The following is a 22,969-nucleotide window of genomic DNA, read 5'->3' as shown; positions in this document are numbered from 1 at the left end:
AATGTGCATCCTGAAAGGTCAAACATTGCATCCAGGCCAAGCAATTTGAAAGAGACAGCTTACTTTGATGAACTGTGCTGTCACTGAAAGTATGATGGCTGCTCTCTGTGAATAGGCCTTTAATCACCTCGTTGTTTTCTACAAGCATGTCTACTTACCTATATCCAATATCTTTTTCTTCCATTACCATTCTCAGACAAAGATGATTATATATCTTCACAGGGGTTTTTTCCCCTCAGGTCAGCTGCACAACATTTTTTTTTTTCTTTTTGAAATGTACAGTTGAAGCTCATTTTCACCTGCAATTGTCCATACATTACTGGCACTTAGATTGTAGTTGTACTTCAACAGAATGCAGTACCCTCAGAGACATGCTTGCACTGGTAGCAGAACCTTGATCTAAGGTAGACTCCCTAACCCCTTTCGAACTGAAAATACGGAAAATTTGGCTTAAAAGTAGGAAAGAAAAAACAGTTCGCATTGGAGTGTGTAATAAAATTATCTACAAACAGGCAATTCCTACTGAAACAATCGCTGGGAACGGTCTAAATTCAGATTCTTTCCTCCAAATTCAGAATGGTTGGGAGGTCTGCTAATAAGGTGCTCAATCTTGAATGAAGGGACCATACACAAACTACCAACAGTAAACCCTGTTGATAAGCAGAGTATCAGCACTGTACACAGTATGTGGAATTCTCCATTCTTCATTCTTTAAAGGGACCATTAGTTTTCTGAAACACTGGTACATGAATGGTACATCACACACACTAGACACACTGCAAAGGGAGAGAAGGAGAGCGGTAGTGACAGTTGGCACAAATCTACCGAATAGCTTAGCACCACACTCTTTGAGACAAGGCTTCACAGCAGCTCCCTACAAGTCACTTACTGTACTGCAGGCACAATGTATGGAAGGTAATGGCTGCAGCATTTCAATACTCATGGCCCGCACAGAGGAAATAAAAAGGGAATTTGAATCGATTTACAATTTTTTGGAATCTAATGACCACTAATACTACCAACCTAACTTTTTGCCCCAATAATTGAACTACACACTGAACAAGAATTAATCATGTGAAAACACAGTCCAGCATTGAACCAAACTGACGTCCAGCTGTGATGTGTCACACAAGTTTCATCAGTGAGCGGCAGAGAACTGTCCCAACCCACACAATGTGGTGCCAATCCTGGAGATCAAGGACTGCAGACTCTTTAAAGGCTTGTTTCTGATGCCTCACTCTCTGATCTCATTGACGCTGGTCTGACCAGCCCAAGGTCCAACTCTCCTGGCAGTGTCTCTCCACTTTTCTCGTCTTCAGATCTGACGATGGCGGAGTCTCCATCCTCACTGGTTGCCCCTAGGTTCAGCTTTGAGGAGTCTCCTGGTATGGCAAGAGCTGATTCAGCATCGGCTGCAGTCACAGTGCCATCTGACTGCCTGTCACCGATGGCCGGCACTGTGTCACTCAGCGGAGTCTGCACATCACAGCCTGACGTCGTACCATCACTGACTGGCGTTGTGTCTTCACAGAGGGCGGCAGATTCTTGTGCTGAGGTTGTAGTCGATGTTGTATTGATGGATGACATGGAAGATGATGGGTGGAGCTCCTGACTGCTACTGAGCAGAAGAAATGAAAACAAATGTCATTATCCAATGGTTGTTCTGTAAAAATAGGGCATCTTTAATGTTTCAGGAGAAATATCAACTATAATAGTAAATTTCTGTTACAGAACTGAACAGATCTAAATGTTTCCTTTCACTGTTAATACTATAAGTTATGAATAAAGTCACATTGGTTCATTAGAGGTAGCCTAACCACCACTGACAAAAAGTTTTCTCCAAAAACTTCGGTCATGAAAGCACAGAATCAGTGACTCAACAGAGAATATATGAATTTAATAACTCTCACAGACTCGACTTGAGTCACAACAACACATTGATGACAAGTTACACACCAAGGAAATGAGTGAAGCAAAAGCTACAGAACTGTCAGAGAATTCAATGACTTTGCCAAAGTGCCCATTGAAGGCCACGTCAAATAACTTCTTCATGTATGACTTGCCATGTGTTTGCTTATGTCATCTCACTCATACACTAAACACTCAGGTGCTCCTGTAACACTGCCCTTTAATATGTGAAATTGATTTTACCTATGGCATTTTTCCCTTACAATATTCACAGCCTTAGTGGCTTTGTAGATTTTTTTTTTCCTTTCTGTTTTCACAAGGAACAGACAGTAACATCAACAATTATCAAAACAGTAATTGAGAGGTGCCTTTGATGATGCTTTCTAGTACAAATCTGTGCATGCTTGCTAACATTTCTGCATTGCTGCTCTATTTGTGTGTTGTTGTTGTTGTTGTTGTTGTTGTTTTTCATCAGCAGTGCATGTTTTTGTTTTACTTTCTCTGTGTTATACACACTTGGGATTCAAGTGTAGTTGCTAACAACAGTATGCATTAGACGGTAGACAGGAGGCCAGTTGTATTAAATGTAGATATCAGCTCTGTCCATAAGACATGCCATTATCAGGTTCTCCACCAGTTTGCCCTCACCTCTCTGGGTCGGAATCACTGCTGACGTGGTCCTTGGTAGTACCATTAATGGACCTCAGGAGGTCTTCATTCTGCTCCTTCCATTCCTGTAGAACCTCTGAGGTTACCACTGTGGCACCCCTCAGGAGTCTCTCCACACTGTCCAGCTCAGCTTGCTTTGCCTGCCAAGGAGAACACACCTTTTCCTTTCATTTCCAGCTCTTTACCATGGACAAGTTCAAAATCAGGCCAATACCAACAATCAGCAGAATTACATGAATTTATGATGTGACGAAAATGTATTAGGTTTTAGTGTCATATTCTCAGAATACTCAACACTGTTATTCTTTTTAGTCTACCCATCACTTTGTCAGAACTCATACATGTATATGATGCTTTTGTATCAATACTTGCAATGTATCTATAAATTTCTTTAAAAAAATAGAACCTGTATTCTGCAAGACCTCAATCTATATACAGTTGAACCTCTCTTATCCGGCCTCCCTTTATCCGGATCTCTCTATTATATGGACGCAATCTTGCCGTGATTTTTTTTAATAATTACGGGAGGAAAGGGGGATTCCCAACTCAATCTAACAATGGTGACCTACAGTCGACTTTGCCGAGTACGGTTTATTTTCAAGATCTACTTGATACATTTCTTAATAATTATTTAGGTAAATCATTCTAAGAATTTATCAAAGAAAATGATTTCATTCTTGCAAACACGAACCTCTATTTTGGGGTCTGTTACTGAGTGTAACAATGAAAAGGTTGCAGTATACACATTACTACATGTGGTACTACAATGGGCTACATCAGTACATCTGTATGTATATGTACATGTATAAAGCATTGAGTCTCCTGTATCCGGCCAAATCCCTTATCCTGATGAGCCCCGGTCCCGACTTGTCCGGATACGAGAGGTTCAACTGTACATATCTGTGACAAGTTCTCATAATCAATAATCTGATCCCCTCACTATGCTTCCCTTCTTCACACACCTTCAGTGACATCTTCTTTATCATTCATTTCAGATTCAACTGACCAGGACTCCTTGGCATGCCATTCAATTCAATTTGTGACTGAAAATTTACAATGCGTTGGTGTTTTTTTTACTTGGAAATAATAATAATGTGTGATGGGGAATACTGAAGGAATTAGACTCTGAACAGGTATCTCATATCAAATGTTACATCATAGCACAATTCTTAGGAGAATAGTATACAAATATACCAGGCCTGAGAGGTTCTGGTTGAAACCATGTGCATGAGATGACTTCAGTAGTACTATTTTCTGAGGGGCGCAGCCCTGAAGAAAATAGTGCTGCTGAAGTCACCGAAGGCACATGGTGTAACCAGAACCTCGAAAAATGGCCTGGTATCCCTCCCAATGAATTTCAAGAGTTACAGCAAAGTAAAGTGAGTGGTTAACTGATCTAAAGTCATTTTTCTTCTTTTCCAAGCACAAAATTACAATGTGAAAGTGTATGCATCGACTGTGCGATGCCCTTTATCTCTCCATGCGTAGACATCGTGCATTTGGTGGAAAACTGTTCTGTGACGTGATGTCTCATGCAGGTTACGCGCTTGTGACAAGAGTGGTGAGCGTGAGCTTAGCAAGTATCTCCATGGCAGCGTGATATAGTTTTTGTACTTTTCCCTAGGAAGAATAGTAAGACGCGAACGGGACAAGGATTTGTATGGTAGAAATATGTTTTGTCGTTTTCAGTGCTCTCGACCAATCAGAGGACAAGAAGTAATTTGTGAGGGATATAATAGTAGACATGTCATAACTTGATTGGTTTGTTCATAAAACATACATAAAATGATGCTTTAAAGGTATGATTTCTTATTGACCATTTATCTTGTTACAATGCGCAAACTCAATGATTTAATAAACCATTGAACTATTTCTGCTACTGCTGCCTACATTTAGTAAACATGCACACCTTAATCATCATCTGCGTATGGAATAGTGTATGTGCATGCATGTTTGTGCCTGTGTCTTAAAAAACAAGGCATGATTAAAGGCAAACAACAACCTCTCACCTTAAGTTTTCTAAGCAGCATGTTCTTTTCATAACTCTTCTCCTCTTTTGGAGACATCTTTTTGGTGATCTTGATGCTTGGTCTCTCCTTCCTCTTGGCCCTAAAACTGGTCCCTCGGTTGAGAACATCTACCGTCACATTGTTGATTTTCTTCCACTCTTTTACGAGGTCATCAGTGTTTGTTTCTGTTGAGTAAAGTAGAGTTATAACTTTAACTGAAATGCATAGAGACAGCGAAGCCAATTTGGAATATACTCTAGACTTGTTCACAAAGGGCTAACTACTTTTAGATTGATGTGTATGTTTGCTTTTGAAGGCACATAATATACAATGTACTGACAGCCCGTTAAAGTCCACCATGACATAGACTTCTATTCATAGCTGGTCCTGAATAACATAATATTGGTCAAAATCTCACATATCATTTCACACCCTTGCTTATAATTTCAGTACTTCAGCTATGAAGTGAAAGAAATGCATGATCATATTTATCACAGATATGGGCATTGAAACAACATCTGTACGGCAACAGTTCACAGCTGTTAATTTGGTTTACGGACTACTTTTCCACAAGTGACAGAATTTGTCCTTACATACAAAGCATGTGTGAGTACAAGTATATTTTGAGAAACTATTCATTATGATACTCTCTGTGCACAAAAGTCACATTAAATTTGTATACAAACTTCTACCTCTACTATACATGTATTTAAAATAAAAAGCATTATTTATACAGGCAATTCAACTATTCTTTGATAAAATCTACAAAATCTTTTAAATGTGTTCCTAAATGCCTAAATCAATGAGAATTGACTTATGGAAGCTCAGAAAAGAGGTTCAGTACTAAAACCTATGGTGACACAGGCATTAGAATGCACAAAATATTCTGGAAAAAGTATCAATTCAAATTCATGATATGCAAAAAAGTATCAATGTTGTACATATTATGCAGAGTGGTTGAATACACTCCTTTACACCCATATAATTTGGATACATTTTGTATATTACATCATGATCCATTGATCATAACCTCTGACACAATTGCACCTCTTTTATCACCAAAAGAGTAGAAAACATCTCAATACAGGTACAATGTAGGCCATATTGTGTTCATATCATGAATGATAAAACCTTGTATTAGTAGGCACTCCAGTGATGATTCCTTTTTATCCACAAGATGAACTTGGTAACTCATTAACTGGATGACTGAGGTATAATTCTAGTCATGTAATCATTTCATGGATACCCTTTCACCGATAGTTCAGTGTATTACACAAAACTCACAACACACACCCATACTACAGCTAACAATGTATGACACAAAAGTTTGAAACAGTGAGTTACATGTGATATCCAACACCAAATGCCCATTAAAACACATGAGCTAGAGCTTTAGTAAAAATGATATTGATTGGGCGAATAAACGCATACTTAAGAGGTGACTTCAAGGCATCAAAGTGCTAATTTCCATGGATAAACTTCATCTTGCATACCATACATTTACAATGAAATTACAGATTGATTTTCTATATAAGACGGAGACTCCAGGACTGACATACCAGCATAAACTTTTCTTTGTCAATATTACATAATGCTTGAGAATAATGATACTGACATATAGAAAGGAAATGCCAGGCGATGAAAAGAAGTATTACAGAGAAGGTTTATGTATTAGAGGCAGGGATACAAAGAGAATAGAGAAAAATGCAGAGGGACAGACAGTGATGATTTCAATGTGGACCAGCACTGGCTTCATGGTCAGCTGAATCACCATCGTCCAATGGTCACTGACTACCTCGGCATCCATTGGTCACTGCCTACCTCAGCTTTAAATGTCACAGAATCAAGAAATACTCCCACCACACAGTGAGATCTTAGTACACCACATCTCAGCAGAGAATATCACATTTCTTGACTGTAGTGGTAATGACCTTTATTACAGGTCAACATGATTTTAGGGGGTCTGAACGATTTTACCTTTTTTTTTTCATTATATTTGTCAGCTACGTGAAAATAGTACTTTTTTTCTGCTATACTTTCTTCAAACCAGCTTGCAGACAAATGCCTGATATTTGTTGAATATGGCAATAAACTTAAAAGATAGTATGTGTGCTCTATATTGTGTAACAGGCTTCATAAACATGTTTGCTAGTTTCTGACTACATTCCCATATGATATCATCCAAAGACAATCATTGGTGAGTGGAAGAGGGCAGGAGATGGGACAGGAGACTTGGGAAGAAATTCTGAAAGGCTTACCTGGATTTGAGACACAGTCAGTCATTCTTTACCACTCTAACTAAAACAAGGGATGTTATTTCCATAATGTCTCATCACAGTTTGGAAGACATTGACAAACACAACAGAATGAAGATTGATCAACTGTATTTGAGACCATAGTAAACCAAAATCTCTGCATAGGAGTCATGCATGGAATGATGCAAGGATTAAAAATAAAATATAAACAAATGGATATAAGATAAATGCATAGTATCCATCACAAATGCATTCATTCTTTTCAAAATGCATGCAACACTTTAAAAAAGGAACTTTTTTTGTCAAAACATACAGTTTTGAAGTATATGTATCCATTTGTCAATATTTTTTTAATCTTTTTTTTTTCTTTTTTAAGGAGAGTGAAATAAATTTGGGCAACTTCAAGGATGAAAACGACTGTAAAACAGAAAAGAAAAAGACAACACTTTACAATGTGCCACAGAATTTGCATATTGTCCATACGACCTGCTGGTCAGTTATTATACAGGAATTGCAGAACACAAAGCTTTCGAGTGTGACTGCCATGCAATGGTGAGCAAAAGGTCCACTGAACAAACTGACTTGCAGTAACCTTCTGAAATGTGTCATGAATGATCACACTCAGTTGAGTGCTCTAGCTGAAAGCACAAGATAAACAACTTTATACAGGGCACTATTTCTTGATGACCAAAATGGCACGATATTCATTTTTCCTTTCTCTGAATGATAAAATGACGCGTATGGTTTCTTCTAATAATATCAAAAACTAAGAGTTCTGGGCAAAGGCATACTTCGGCTTTACAGTATACACAAATAAAGCAAGCCTTGATATATATTTGAATAAATAGATGTGTATGATTACATATCAAAACATTCAAACAAATCTCTTGTTTTTTTCCTGTCTATGCTAATAATGATCAAGGAAAAATCATACAAGCATTTTGCTTTGATGCCATGATTACCAAAACCTTGTGCTTTAATAGATGTAATCAGCATTAATCAAAGATTTTCCCTCACCCACATGAAAATCCCATCAATAACTGCATCACATACAAGCAATGAATGACTGAACTGTTGAACATGCAGGTCCATCTACATGCATTTTGAAACTACATGACAAGGGCATAATGACTGTATTACACAGAAAACACAATTTTAGCTCTACATGCCATGGAGATGGGTAGCATATGGCTATACATCTAGTATATCAATGAAAAAAAAAATTTCGTTGCAAATGAATACATGAAACCATGAATTCTATGGATGACAAGATATACATTTGCATGTGCCGATACTCAGAATGGTAATAAGTGTATAGGTAAAGCTTCAGCTCTCCATCAACTTCCTTCTGTAAATAATTTCAAGAACCAAAACAAACTGCTTTACACTTCAGTTCAAATTACAAGCGAGCAATGCTTCCTTTATTACAGATGTCTATTAAAGTCCGATGACCTTCCATTTGGCTTTCAAATAAAAGGCTCTACTTCACTGCATGGAAAATACATTCCAGAGGCAGAAGGATGTGAATGTTGTGACACAGGGTAGAATGAGCCCTCTTCTCAGTATGACCCTACAATAGATGCTAGAAAACCTCATTACCTGGAACACAGGACCATTACTTCACCTTTTTTCTTTTTTCTTTTTTGCTTAAATTTGTGACTAAGAATCAACTTCTACTGTCGAGGTCAGGAAGGAATATGTTCTTTAAAAAAAAAAAAAGAAGACTTTATTGATACTTGAAACTCAACAGAATTACATTTATGGCATTACAACTGTATGATGGGGAAAAAAATAGCAGTCGACTCTCACAAAGTATGACATTCCATCATACACACTGCCTTTCTATGTAAGTGTCCTTATTTCTATCAAGATTTAATTCATCTGTTGCTATTCTTTTACTCCTCTCAGAGAATACAGAGCCCTATGTGGTGTCCTACATTTTCTTCTAAGATACTACAGCTATCAAGCTTGATACATGCTGAAAGGATGATACTCTTTTTGCGAAGCAGTTGTCTAAAAGCAAGCTGAAATATTACTTTTTGCAGCATTATATAACAATATAGAAGCTTTTGATCTACAATACAAAGCTGCCACTGACAGCCAGTGCACATGAATTGAGCCGAGTATTGAGTTGCAACCACCTCTGTAATCTTGCAACTACATTCAGGATGATATAGCATCATGATGAAAACAGGAATATTGGGATTGATTTATGGTATATGTAATGCATGCACATAAAGCTTGTTACAACAGATCCAAAGTGAGCTGGGTGTGTGGCTGCCAGGTACCTTTGTATCGAGACAAATTTACTGGCATCTTTTGGCACATCAAGTTGGTGGTAGATGTATAACCCAAAAGTCTTTTCTAAATGTTACTTAATTTTTCGTTCCGATTCCTTATTGTTGAAGTTACCCAGACTAAAATTGATTTTTGCATGTTTGATGTCATTCAGCTAATGAATTTGGATATCAAAATTTTGTGTGAAGATGAATGTTTCACAAAGCTGGTGAAAGTTCACCATCATTTTTCTCTAGATTCTGCAATCTATGATGCACGCTTGTAATTATGGGTTGGGCTCGAGTGCTCTAAAGCAAACCAAAGTGAACTGAACGAAAGTGTACCATATCGAACTGTGCCAGATTTGGGAGTGTTTGAGCGCTCTGTTGAGAAAGTGTACCTCACAAGTTATTCTTAGAGGGGGTCACACATTTCGTAGCAAGAGGGTCATTCACCTGACATGCTTGAACTACTTACAGATGTCCTGAACAAAGAGAATGAACTCTTTGCATTATTGCGTACATTATTGCGTACATGCATTCTTCACATGCGATCTTTAAGTACGCTTTTGGTACCCTTTTGGAGCACATCAGGAAGTGGTCTACTTTTTGACTTGGTTCAGTACCGTACAGTACACTCTAGGAGCTTTCGAGCACTCCTCTGGTGCAGGTATGGTATGGTACAGTTCACTTTAGGAGAGCACTCCAACGCACCCAAAATGATAGTGTGATCATCCAGGCTAGCAGCCATTGGATCAGATGTTGCAATAATGAGTTTTATTATATTTCTATTGGACAGAGACTTGTGTTGGACACACCATCAGAAGTAAATTTTGCTTTCTAGATCACATGAAGTCGTGCAAACTGCAAGCTCTACTGATATTACTCTTTGGACAAAACAGATATATAATGGTTTGCTTATTATGTAATACATGTATGATCACTTTTTTGTGAGTGTGCATGTACTGTCACTGGCATTATTTACAGAATAATTTGCACAGCCGTTGTCTACCGAGATCCAGTTATTCAAGCCAAAATAATATGCACTGTTTGCGCAGTTTGACAAATATCCTTAGTTTAAAGATATAGAGAGATGGGCCATGAACATGGGCACTTAATAGAATGAAAGAGAATTAGAGAATTTCATGAAAGCTTCATGAAAAATTCATGAACACTTAAATGCCTCAGAGAATATTACAAAAACTGTAAAGGATTTTCATGCAAAATTAATCTTGCTGTTTTATTGTTCATATCAAGAAATAATTTCTATTGCAAAGCACTGTACATAAAATGTTCAGAGCACATTTTGTCCTGATTTCAGTCATACAGATTGTATCATGCAGTACTAGTAATGCAGTCATTTCAGCAGCTAGCTGAAACCAGATGGTAAGAAAGGCAATGAGGATCCATGGAGGAATAAGAAGTGTTAGGCTGAGTATAGGTATGCAGGGATGAATCAAGTATGGCAGTTTCTCTAGCTACAGGAGAGATAATGAATACTATGAGGTCCCACACTGAAGGCTGGCTATGACATAAATATAATACTTCTTTACAAAGCCAACATTACATTGACTATCTTGTACCATATGAATTTGTGAAGATTTCTGAATCAATTTGACAGCACACAAAACATTTTCAAAAATGCATATTTTTTATTCATTTTTTATTTTTTTGCTGCTTTCATGATCCACTTGTATAGACAGAATTCAAACACTGTAGATCACATACATGTATCACTTGCAAAAACACCTGGGATTCACTAATGCAATAGCAACAGAAATGAGTCTTTGAACTTCCTGATGTCAATAGCTGAAAATATGTTGGGCTGTGTTACGAAGAAAGCCAACCTTCATTCAGCCAAAATAAATCAGTGTGAATGACTTTGTCTGCAAACTGTTGGGATCCATATCTATGTACCATAAGCCAGCCTTCAGTCTAACATGTAGATCAATCATCATTCTTACCCGTCTTGTCATGTCTCTTCTCACTTTCCTCATCCGCCTCTTCCCCCTCCTGCTCCCACGACCCATCTACTGAGGAGAAGGGGACTTCCCCGCCCTTCTCCCAGTCCTTCAGCTCATACATCTGTTGTTGCTTTTTGCGGTTCATGCGCTCCTTGAAGTGAATAATAACCCCTGGGGAGCAGCCCTGCCCCCGCCGTGCAACATCAGGGCTGCCAGCAGGACTGGACTCCCTAGAAGAGTCTGGGGTTATAAAGTAATGGGCCCTACGCCTGACTGAGGCCTGTGCTGCTTCACCTTCTATGTTGGCCAGGGCTTCTGCGGCCTCGCTGCGTGTGGTACTGGGTGTGTGTGTGGGCGTCTGACCTGCTGCCCCCTGGGAGATGGAGTCCGTATCACTGATAGAGGAACCTCCATCGTTAAGGATGTCGATGCTTCCCTTGCGACTCTCTTCATCAGTGCTTTCACTGGCATAACCATCGGCTTCTTCTGCAGGCAGATAAAACAAAATTGCATAGAAATCAAAACCTGTGTTTGGTATGGCAGGTTAATGATGATAGTGACTGCTTTATGCTTCCATGAAGTACTGAGAGTATGCAACCATTCATTCTCTCACTGGTTGCGGTATTGGACTGTCCATCATGAGTTATCATACAATGTCTCTGTACAACTTGATTCTGTCACACAGCTCTTTACTACTAGGTGGCGTGAGAGACCACTGACAGCTGGGAGGAAAGTACACACATTTCTCAAAGGGATGATACATGTGCTACAGGTAATATGATGTTACAGAAATTGAGATGACCTTTAACTAAATATGCATTCAAAGATGTGCTCACATAATTTTGTCTGACTGGAGCACAAAGATCTGTGGTCTTTCAAGACAAAACTGAGGTATTACCTGTCAAAATTTCATCACCTATGTGCCTAATTTCTGATGATGTCATCTAAAACAGGATAACCATGAAAAAATTGGAAAGCATCTCAGTGACTCTCAGAGCTCAGTAGTTGCCTATATTGCAGTTACACCGCCACTACGCAATTGCAACTACACACAAGCTGCAGTCACAATGGCAAAACTTTGTGAAGTTCAAGCTCTCAAAGTTTTGCCAGTGTGATCGCAAACTTCGCAAAAACTTCTTGTGAAACTTTTCACGACACTTCCCACTCAAACGAAGGAAATATCCTGACCAGTGGCGGATCTTTTAGAGGATGGTGCATCGGGCACGCGCCCCCTCTTATTGTTTGCTAAAACAAAAGAAATAAAAAGAAAAAAAGGGGGGCTCATGCGCCCAATTTTAATTTTGTGGAGGCGCCTCCCCTTTCCGGAATTCCTGGATCCGCCCCTGTGAACTCCTGCAAATCTTCTAAGAATTTGTGCAACTGAAACTTCATGAAATTTGTCACGTGACCAGCCAACAGACTGTTGCCGTAGTGCCTCTAAAGTACACACTCGGAGGGACATACATGTCAAATCTATAGCTGTCAGATGGCGCACACTTTCTTCTTTGTTGCAACTGCGCACCAGTGATCCAAACTTTGAGAACTGAAACTTTGAGAAGTTTGGCTGCCAGTGTGAACAGACAAGAAAGCTTTGCAAGGAGTTCTCGAAGTTAAACTTCGAGAACCTTTGACAAAGTGACAGTCAGGTTCTACGTATGGTGGAAAGCAGAGAATGTGTCTACAAATGCCTTGTTGCTGACAATATGCATACCATGTAGAGACGAGAAGGTACACGCATTCTGTTCTCCAGTACAGAAACTTTAGTGATACCACACAGCAGGACCAGAAACACATACACACAGACACACACACAGCAAATCTCATCAGGGCTAACACTCATAACATGTCATCTACCAATGCCAGGTCGACAGATGAATAATTGTCTGATGATGCCTTGAGTATTCATCAACTGAACAGAAAAGTGGTGGTAGAAATGATGATGTATACACTGCCAGTATAGAGTGCAGGTATTGACAAAGACACAAATAAAAATGGATAAACTTTGAGCAATACAAGACTTACTGACTACAGTATGGTTGTGGTGTTTTCGCCTATGGAAGAGAGAGAAACTGATTCGCAAACGACTACTCATTCTGACCAGTCAAAACAGCAGTACTGACTCCAGTGAAATTCAAACTAGAATATATTCTCCTATGTCATGAAGTCCAGCGTTTACACTTCCCCTATCTACACTCTTTCCCTACCAGCATCCCAAATAGGTGAAGTGAATACGCACCAGGAACTAGTGGGAGTATGGAGTTAAATCCCTCCCTCCAAAGAGATGGCCCAAATTGGCACAAACATGTATTTGTGATGCCTGCAAATATGATTCTGCCACTGACATTAGCAAATCAATCAATTAACTAAAACTTCTGTAGAATAATCTACAATGTGTATTGTTTGAAAATTAATCAAATAGAATTCAAACCAATCAGCATTCACAATAGGGATTCCTCTATCTTTTCATCTTTACTTCCCTTTTCTCTCGTTTGTTGTGCCGAGCCATTTTTATTACTTGGTAGTTAATTCATTTTTGTGCCATATATGTTTTTATCTATTCAGCAGCAATTCTTTTGAACATTCAATGATTCCCCCATTCCCTATCATTTCTGTTCTTAGTTCTTGCACTAAATGCACTTTCATGAGGTCTAATTAAATGAAAAGAAATTGGATTCAATTCATTTCAATTTCATTCTATCTGCCATAAAACATGACATCTTAGTTACCTAATGTCATTTAGTGTGGTATTCTATTTGAGGTGATAATGTTCACATATACATGTAAGAGCAATAAGTTATTAAGGCAACAGTAATTGACTTGACAAGTTAAAGATCATAGAAGTATGAGCTTGTGGGTTCACTATAGCTCAGGTTTGCTCCTTATTTTTATTTACTTATATTTTGAAGAGGGTCTCTTCTGAAATGAATCATTTATTTCAATTCTGCCTTATTACCTACTATAAAAGGACTGATAACTGGTTTAGATTAGTATCCATTGTATCACTAGTCACCTCCATTAATGCTGCATTTCACTGCAAGGAAGGCTACCTCCTATGTGCACTGAGTGAAAAAATGCAGTTGCCACTGTTTGTACATGTTCCCCTTTGAAAGCTCTAAGCTGTCCTACATACTTGTATACATGGCATATCGCATTACACTCATTTAAATTCAGCTGGCACTACACATCCTCAGTTTGGCCAGCACCAGTCACACAAATTTGATACCATGTCTGACCTTACTACAGTTTGTGTGGTTCCAGTATCAAGTTTCAACGAGCCACTACCACAAAAACAAGTCATGTCATCATAAACGTACAATATGTAACATCTGAGGTGATGAGTGGTGACTCTGACACATCATGATACATATCACACTGAAAGCTGTCGCCAAACATAAACTGGATTAAATGTTTCTTGGTAAGTTTGTGGTTTCACTACGTCTTTCCGGACTTTCCGGATGAGTGAGGAAATGTTACTACAGTTTGCACTGACACTGGAGCCAGATCAAGATGGTTGTAGCGAAATCATCTATCAGTCTAAATTCAAGTACAGTCTCAAATATTAACCAAAAGATATCAAAGTGGCATTTCTTCCACAATGGTATGAAAGGAGACACCCTATGACACGCATTAAAGTATCATGCAGAAAAAAATGATGATTTCCAAACTTAACTCCATCAAAATGCAGAGTGTGCAACAGTTTACATATCTAATACTATTCTAGTCCTGTACTACAAACAAAGGCAAGATTTGCTACTTTTCTTTGTTTGTCTGTTCAGGAAAAAAAAAAATCTCAAGCAAAATTCTTTATTTGGCTTGAACAGGTGCTTCATTAACTTCATGAAAATTAAAAACTCAGGATCCATTTACACAAAATTGATTTGAGTCATGTGAAGAACACCATTCCCACAATAGTTTTGTAGAGTTCTAGCCTAACCCTGCTTGTGAGTACCAAACAGCCACAGTATAATCAAATAAGTCATGTCAAAAGGTCATTATCACTGGAAATCATGAATATATGATCTATGATCTCACGTAAGTCACTTTTCCAAATTAGCACCTCATAATTGCGTTAATTAGAATATCATCTTGAATTCCTTAATTTCAGTTTATACCATTTCCTCAGTGATAACATACATTGTAGATAAGAAGTAGACAGAGGTTAAAACAAGCAATGGACTTAATGTCATTCATTATCTCATTGACTGCTTTTGAAACTGATCTGCATAGATTTATGGGAGCAGATCATGAGGTTGAGATGGAACAGGTTTCTGTATTATGGCCATCCCATTCTCAAAGTCTGTTGGATACAGTATGGGATCAGCCATGTACATACAGTGTAGAGCTCTATTCTTTGCCTGTCCTGTTTAATGCAGGCAAAACAGGTCATGGCAATCTTCATCTTCATAGTGATACAGTCAATTACTGTCAGCTCACAGAACAGACCATCTGAATTTAGTCAAGCACTGTTTCCTTCTTGCCACTGTGTTAGCCAAGGGAAGTTTGGGTATCTGTTTCTGCGACAGATTGATCCTTTTCACCTGTTATTGACATTTCTGAAGACTAGTAGATACACACTCAGTGAATTCCTGTGCAGTTTCTAGACACATGTGAGCATGTGAAAATGAAAACTGAATTAAAAATTATGAAAAATTCCTCTCTGCCAGCTACTCAAACTGACCCGAGTACATACCACAGGACACAAGTGATAGAGCATTTGTGACCCGCGATAACGGTTTCAGGCAAAAGTCGCAAGAGCAAATTCCCTCCTAGGCGGGGTACAAAGATTTTGACCATTATTTTTGTCGATTTAGGTTTTTTGCAGAAATCAAATCTTTGATATGTTTTCTACATCTACACTAAATTTCATTGCATAAGACTAAGTTTTTCCTATCGAAAATGGAATTTTAAGCACCCTATGTTGGATCGCACTCGTCAGTTTCGAGCTTCTTTCGAACGCCGCGCCAATATCCCCAGCGTTGCTACGGCGCAGGGTCTCGCACGCGATTGGCTGGTGCGTCGCACACATTTACATAATTCGGCTTTCGGAGACACCAGTTGCAGCGTTTAGGGACTGCTTTGTCCACGCGTGCACGATTACATGCTCCATTGTTCTTGCTTTACTGTGGTTTATATACGCTCGCTCTGTATAGTGTGTTCTCCTCGTTTGGCTTTCTATCCTAACTATTCTACCGCAATGTTCGAAAACGGAAGTGAAACAAAAATCATGTAGCATAACATAATCGTGTGAAAAGAAAACTACAGTGTAAATATTCTCAAATTTGTCTACTTGTACATGTAGTATAAATTATGACAGCAGACTGACTCAATGGAAGGTAGATGAGAGGAAAGGAGCGGTCACATGTGACCAATTATATTCAAATACTACACGTCAAGTTCGCACCAAACTTACGAGTCGTGTTTGTTTGTTTGTTTGTTTGTTTTAATTCAATTAGCACCACCGAGCAAAGCAACATTATTATATATGCATGTCTTGTAAAAGCAAAACAAACAGGAAGCGTGACCCTTGTCAGCACTAGCAATTTTCTGCCTTCAGAAGGGTCGCCAATGATAAAGACAAATCAACCACAATGAAAACGCGATTTGTAAATGTGTGGATTCGCCACCGCTCCTGTTAAATGCACACGGACATGGCGTGTGGATGCCATTGCGTAATGCGTTCACCATACACATGTACATGTACACCATACGTGTAATTATCGTATTCGCCATCTTGAAAGACGTACTGGTAAACAAACCCAAGCGAAACGCATTGTTTTTCGGCTCCATACGCTGAGCTCCGAGGAAGGTGCCCGGGAAATTTGACTCTCTCAGTGAGCCAATCAGAAGGCGATGTGGTTGCTAGAGGCGGAGCTTAACATCAATTGACACCATCGTACGGATGGGTGATTCTCCCCTCGCATCGCCGCTCGGACATTGTCTTTGAGAAAGAGGTGAATCTTCAAGGCCTGTTTTCTCGCAATTTTGTCAGGCTAACAACTTAAAAAGTGTATTTTATTTCTCTTTCTATGCCCACTTATGGTGCCGAAGAATACAAGTGTTTTATATCAATGCAAAGCTTAGGAAATGGGCAATGTGATTCAGTGAAAAAATGAATTTTCAAAATTCGCGACTTTTGCCTGAAACCGTTGTCGCCGGTCACATTTTTTATCCAACATACAAAAATGTCCACATGAATATAATGTTGCAGTCAAAGTTTAAACATTCAATACAGTCTTTTATCCTGAACAGCTAGAGGATAAAACATGAGGGACATGGCTGACTTAAAAATACACAAACTTTCAATGTTGGTGGAATCAAGAGACTGATGACAGCATAAGAAACTGGAACTTTGTCTTACTGAGAGCCACAGAGCCCAATCTGCTGATGACTGCATCTGTGATGAGGGTGGACTGCCTGACCCTATCATCATTGCGGAGCATGATGGTTGCTAACTGCAGCTTCTCCATCCAGTGACGCATATTCCTCTCATCACTGCCAGCCAGAAAGATGTCCTTGGTTCCTTCATGGGTCACCTTAAAGGCACTGTAGCGGAAAAACAGAGAAGAGAGCAAACACCACTAACCTTGTTATATCACAACAAGCATTCAAATTTACTTTCAAATTTCCATGGCTTTAAAAAAAAAAAAAAAGATATCCTCTCTTCCAGACACCTCCTTTATGTCTTTCTTTTCCTCTAACAGCTTTTAATAATGTATCATTTTCATCTTCATTACCATAAGTTTCATTATTACCACTTTGCCAACCCTGGTTGCAATTCTTACCACTGTTAAATTTCTTTCACTATCACAGGGATTGTTATTACAGTCACCACCACTTGACTGAGACAACTCAAGAGTATGATCTTTACCTCATTCAAAAAGATAAAAGATTGATGAACTTGAAGACAACATGAAGTTTGATACATTTGTTCACATATCACACGCCAACTTTCAAATGCTTGTCTCTCATTAACAAGTTCAGACAGCAAATGTACCTGTCAATTTCGATGGCAGATCACGCAATGATAAACTTAAAACAAGGATAATATTAACAATTTAAATATTTCATCAGCCTTTGGAAAAAACATGACCATCTCCAGATATAAAGCTTCTTGGTATTTTTTTTTTTTTTTATTCTGTCAGTCATTATTGTTAATATACATGACACTGACACACATAATCACAAATACTGCCAGTTGTTGTACAATATACATGAAAGCACTGCACTAGCTTTTTGAGAACAAGCTGTTATGTACAAGGAGGGGCTAGTCTGGAATCAGGGTGCCAGTGGATTACATGATGTATTCTGTGGTGATACATCCTAAGCTTCTGTTGAGTACCTGTATTCCTTCATCCATTTGTTTGTTTGTTTGTTTGTGGTTTTTTTTTTTAATGACTGGTAAAGGTTGGTTGTTTGTTTGTTTTACCTTTAGCTAAATTTTGTCATACAATTTCTTCCTTCAGTAAGTTAAATTTTGGTTCAGGTGCGAGTTTCTTCACTTTGTCTCCCTCTACAAATTGAATTTGTTAAGATCGCAACTGCTGATCTGTAAATAAACACATTTCCTACATTTTACATGCCTTGTCCGCCTTGGACTACTTAACATAACAATGTCGGAATTTTGGAGCTTGGGTATTTGTTCCATGTTCATCGTGTCACTGCCGGCAACCAGGGACAGCCTGGTGGTAGTGTCGCTGCCCGGAAAGCAGTAGATGACGGATTCGAGACCCACTGGTTCCTTTTTTCTGACATGTTTGTCAATTTACAGATCAGCAGTTGCGATCTTAACAGATTTAATTTGTAGACGAAGACAAAGTGAAGAAACTTGCACCTGAACCTTCACCCCTCTGAATAATATCTTTCTTTCCTACAAATTAAATTTTGTTCATAGTTTCTATTCATAGTGGTGAAGGTTTGTCCAGTTAAACTTATGCCTCATTCACATTAAGCAGTAAAACCAATGTGCCTTGTGCATGTTACAGTGACATTGGTGCATCAAAGCAGCATTCCTGTTTATCCAAGTTATAATTAAATGGTGGCAACTGTATTATGATCAGCAATGACATCACAATGACAATTTGTAAATTAAAGTTATTGTTGTTATTTGATTTTACTATCATCTTCATGATCATTGCCATCACTATTATCTAAATGTTCATTGAATGACTATCACTAAGATGATACAATGAATCACAGACCCCCAGCCACTGTGTGGCACTCTTATTCTGCCAGTCATTTCCACTCTAAACTAACTGTACATGCCTGTGGCTTCGTTACACAGGAAACCAATCCAGGTGGATCATATGTCTTAACAACCCTGCCACACATGAACAGTGAATCCGCTTCCGGATTGCTGCCAGACTTCCTGTGGCCATGCACTTGTTAAAGTGGATTTCATAAACCAACTTGCAGGTATAGCCCAACTGAATAGGGATACATTTACACTGCTAACATTCCAATTATCTTTTAAGGGTAGCAATCCTGCATGCAAGCAACACTAGATTATGAAGACACTCCACCTGTTCCTTACGGGGACCTAGCATACCAGGTTCCTGTACCGTCGACTCACTTTTGAGAACCTGGAGTATCAGGTTCCCAAAATAGAGACAAGAGTGTCTGCATTCATGGCCTAAATTCATATCTATTTGTACTACGTTGATCCAATAAATTACTTTCAGCAAGAGATCAGTGTTTCAGTTCTTTTAATATTTAGTTCTTAGTAATTTGTTCTTTTTCTGTATGAAAATCATGTGCATTTTTGTCTAATTTACCCTTTGTAACTTTCAAAATGTTTTGCTATAGAACTCGCATGAAGACGTATGTTGCAATAAGGCTGAACTCACTAGATTTTGACTTTGGCTGACTTTATTCAGGTGCCCTTATAGTGTATAACAAAACAAGTTTGGAGCCCAGCACACACTCTGTTCATATCCCACAAGGCATTGATATTTGCATTGTTCGATAGCACATGCAGTTGACAGAGGAAAGGGGATAAATGTACCACTTGACTACTTTCTCACAGGCAGATTACCAATCTGTCCATTCTTTGTCAACTGCCAAAGAGAATCTCATTTGGGGGCATAGAAGGTTCTCGGAGAATTGCAGAAGGAATGGGTTATTGGAATTCAATTACTATATGAATTCAGTAAACATGAAACTACCTTCAGCAATAAAAAACTGAAGGGAAAGTTCTTAGACACCTTACATTTTCATAATCATGAGTCAGCCTGATCTAAATTAGGCAAATGTTATTCCAGAGATCAAAGTCATTTATCTCATGAAAGTTGAGCTCTTAAGATAGCACAAAATAAATGCTATGATAAAATAAAAATTGCTAAGATTGAAACACAAAAGAATTTATATTCTTAAAATGCTTCAAAATTATAAGATTCAATCAATTAAAGGGACTGTACAGTACTGGTTGAGGTGGGGATTCATGTTTTGAACATTCCTAAGTGAGATAATGAAAAGCCTCTTATGAAATATGAAAGAACATGTAATTTTAAGAAGGATTCAACATTTATTTGATGAAAATTGGTTTTCAAATGGCTGAGATATCCAAAAAAGTGCTAATAATAAAAGGCGACATGCCACAACTTTATTAGGATCTCTTTGTTTCACCTTGTTTTTGGATGTCTCAGCCATTTCAAAACCGATATTCATCGAATAAACTTTTGATACCCCTTAGGACTGCATACTCTTTGACATCTCATAGAGTGGTTTCTGAATATCTCGCAAAACGTTAAAAGCTAAATCCTCACCTCGACCAGAACTGTACACACCCTTTAATCTTCAGGGCAAAAGTAAAAGAATCAAAGCAGTTAAATGATTAAATAGCATAACTTTTCTATTTGACAAGGATTATTTTTTTCAAATATCCTGTAATGATCTTGAATACCACTACACGTATTTGCCATGTTTGTTGTTTGTTTGTTTGGTGTTTTTTTTTGAAGTCCTAGTCAGTGGCTGTTTAAGGCATGAGGCCTTGGTTTGTTACTCTTCATTTCTATCATCTTTCACCTGCAGAGGGTAATTGACCTCAAATAGAATGGACTTTGAAATTGCAAGTAGTTAAGAACATTTCTCTGCATTGTTGATTTACTGCTGTTGACAAATTCTAGGAGAGTCAATTAGCAGATGTATACATGTTTTGGAGTACAGTCATGAACATACTATTCTTTTCAGAAGATTCTCCTTGCATTCTTTGCATAAGAACAATAAATAATATGGCATATAAATAGACTGATGTGTCATGATTTCTCACAAAATATTCCAACCTACAAACCTCTTCACAGCTATTTTCTTGAACTTTATACAGTTGAACCTCTATTATCCGGCCTCCCTTTATCCGGATCTCTCTATTATCCGGACGCAATCTCGCCGTGATTTTTTAATCTTTTTTTAATAATTACGGGGGGGGGGGGGAGGGGATTCCCAACTCCTTGAGAACAAACACACATGAATTACATATACTTGATACATTTCTTAATAATTATTTAGGTAAATCATCCCAAGAATTTATAAAAGAAAATGATTTCATTCTTGCAAACACGGACCTCTATTTTGGGGTCTGTTACTGAGTGTAACAATGAAAAGGTTGCAGTATACACATTACTACATGTGGTACTACAATGGGCTACATCAGTACATGTGTATGTATATGTACATGTATAAAGCATTGAGTCTCCCGTATCCGGCCAAATCCCTTATCCGGATGAGCCCCGGTCCCGACTTGTCCGGATACGAGAGGTTCAACTGTACATCCTTTTAAAGTAATTATTATCATTCCAATGAAATGAAAGTAAAGCTAATCTAAACAGGCTACAAGAGGCAAGATTTGATTGCTGCTTGCAAGGGGGAGTGTACTGAGTAGATGGAGAGAAGAGAGTTTTGTGGACTTACTGTGACCTGTTGCACTCAGGGGCAGCTTTAACCTGGAAACCTGGAAGACAGATGACTCCTTTGGCTTTCTCTGCCTACATCAAAAATGAAATAGAAACAGCACATTAGGTCATTAACAGCACTAATTATCTCCATGGACAATTAGAATGCAACTTGAGAGTGCTGATCCCCGTGCAAGAGACTACAATTACAGCACAAACATGTTTTGCAAAATTCATACAGCCATAAAAGTACGAGTCTGGATATTTAAATAAAAATCAGCAGTGTGAATGAGGTGTATTGGTACAGACATTGGTATAGACTTGGTATAGATTTCTGCCTATATAGGGACAGCACATTGTATCCTGACTACTGTGTAGTCCTGTATTGACCAAAATAGTTTAGTTTCTCCAACATCAGCTCAGCTCATGGAGATGAGCCACTTGTGCAATACCAGGTTGCATGTCTTCACTATGAGCATTACGTAGCTCTAAGTATACAGGATTATGGTTTAATGAAGAAACTGCAAGGAAAGTCACAAAGATTTGTGTCCAAAATTATGTTTTAGAGGTCTGCCTATACACACACATGCACATACATACATTCACACACATACACACAAGGAAAACAGACCATAATTTAGCAGAGTTGTGACTGGTGCCTCAAGACCATGATATAAATTATGCTATAAGATGTGTAATTTCATTGGAGTTCAGGTACACTAAAGACATAAACAGCATGAATGGAGCAAAATGGGACTGGATTTAGGATTACAAATCTATTTGGCCCCACATGTATTAATGACACAACTCCACCTACCTTTTGATCCTTGAAGTAATAGAGGACAAATTCCTTGAGGACAAACCACATCTTGGTCCACTTGTGTCTCATGGCCTTTTCAGTCTTCTTGAAGAGGAAGCCCTGGCACTCCCCTGGACCAATGTCCACACAGGACACTCCCCGATGGACCCTCATCTTAGCCTTCTTGTGCCGCCTTACAACCTGAG

The 22,969-nt window shown here is 38.5% G+C and overlaps 1 protein-coding gene across 1 annotated transcript in view; it reads right to left on the bottom strand.

Annotated features, from left to right (window-relative positions):
• Positions 1 to 1,212: 1,212 nt before the first annotated feature.
• The window catches only part of LOC140242318 (connector enhancer of kinase suppressor of ras 2-like), a 96,072-nt gene continuing 74,315 nt past the window's right edge, over positions 1,213 to 22,969 (bottom strand). Inside the window, exons 11-17 of the mRNA XM_072322057.1 lie at positions 22,782 to 22,964; positions 21,984 to 22,057; positions 17,440 to 17,624; positions 11,082 to 11,561; positions 4,587 to 4,771; positions 2,557 to 2,717; positions 1,213 to 1,615 (exon numbers count right to left, since the gene is read on the bottom strand). Of these exons, the coding sequence (XP_072178158.1) occupies positions 1,213 to 1,615; positions 2,557 to 2,717; positions 4,587 to 4,771; positions 11,082 to 11,561; positions 17,440 to 17,624; positions 21,984 to 22,057; positions 22,782 to 22,964 (1,671 nt within the window). The remainder of the gene's footprint in view (positions 1,616 to 2,556; positions 2,718 to 4,586; positions 4,772 to 11,081; positions 11,562 to 17,439; positions 17,625 to 21,983; positions 22,058 to 22,781; positions 22,965 to 22,969) is intronic.

Source organism: Diadema setosum, chromosome 19 (assembly GCF_964275005.1).
Source record: "Diadema setosum chromosome 19, eeDiaSeto1, whole genome shotgun sequence".
NCBI lineage: Eukaryota > Metazoa > Echinodermata > Echinoidea > Diadematoida > Diadematidae > Diadema > Diadema setosum.
This window is presented reverse-complemented; position numbering and strand designations above follow the sequence as displayed.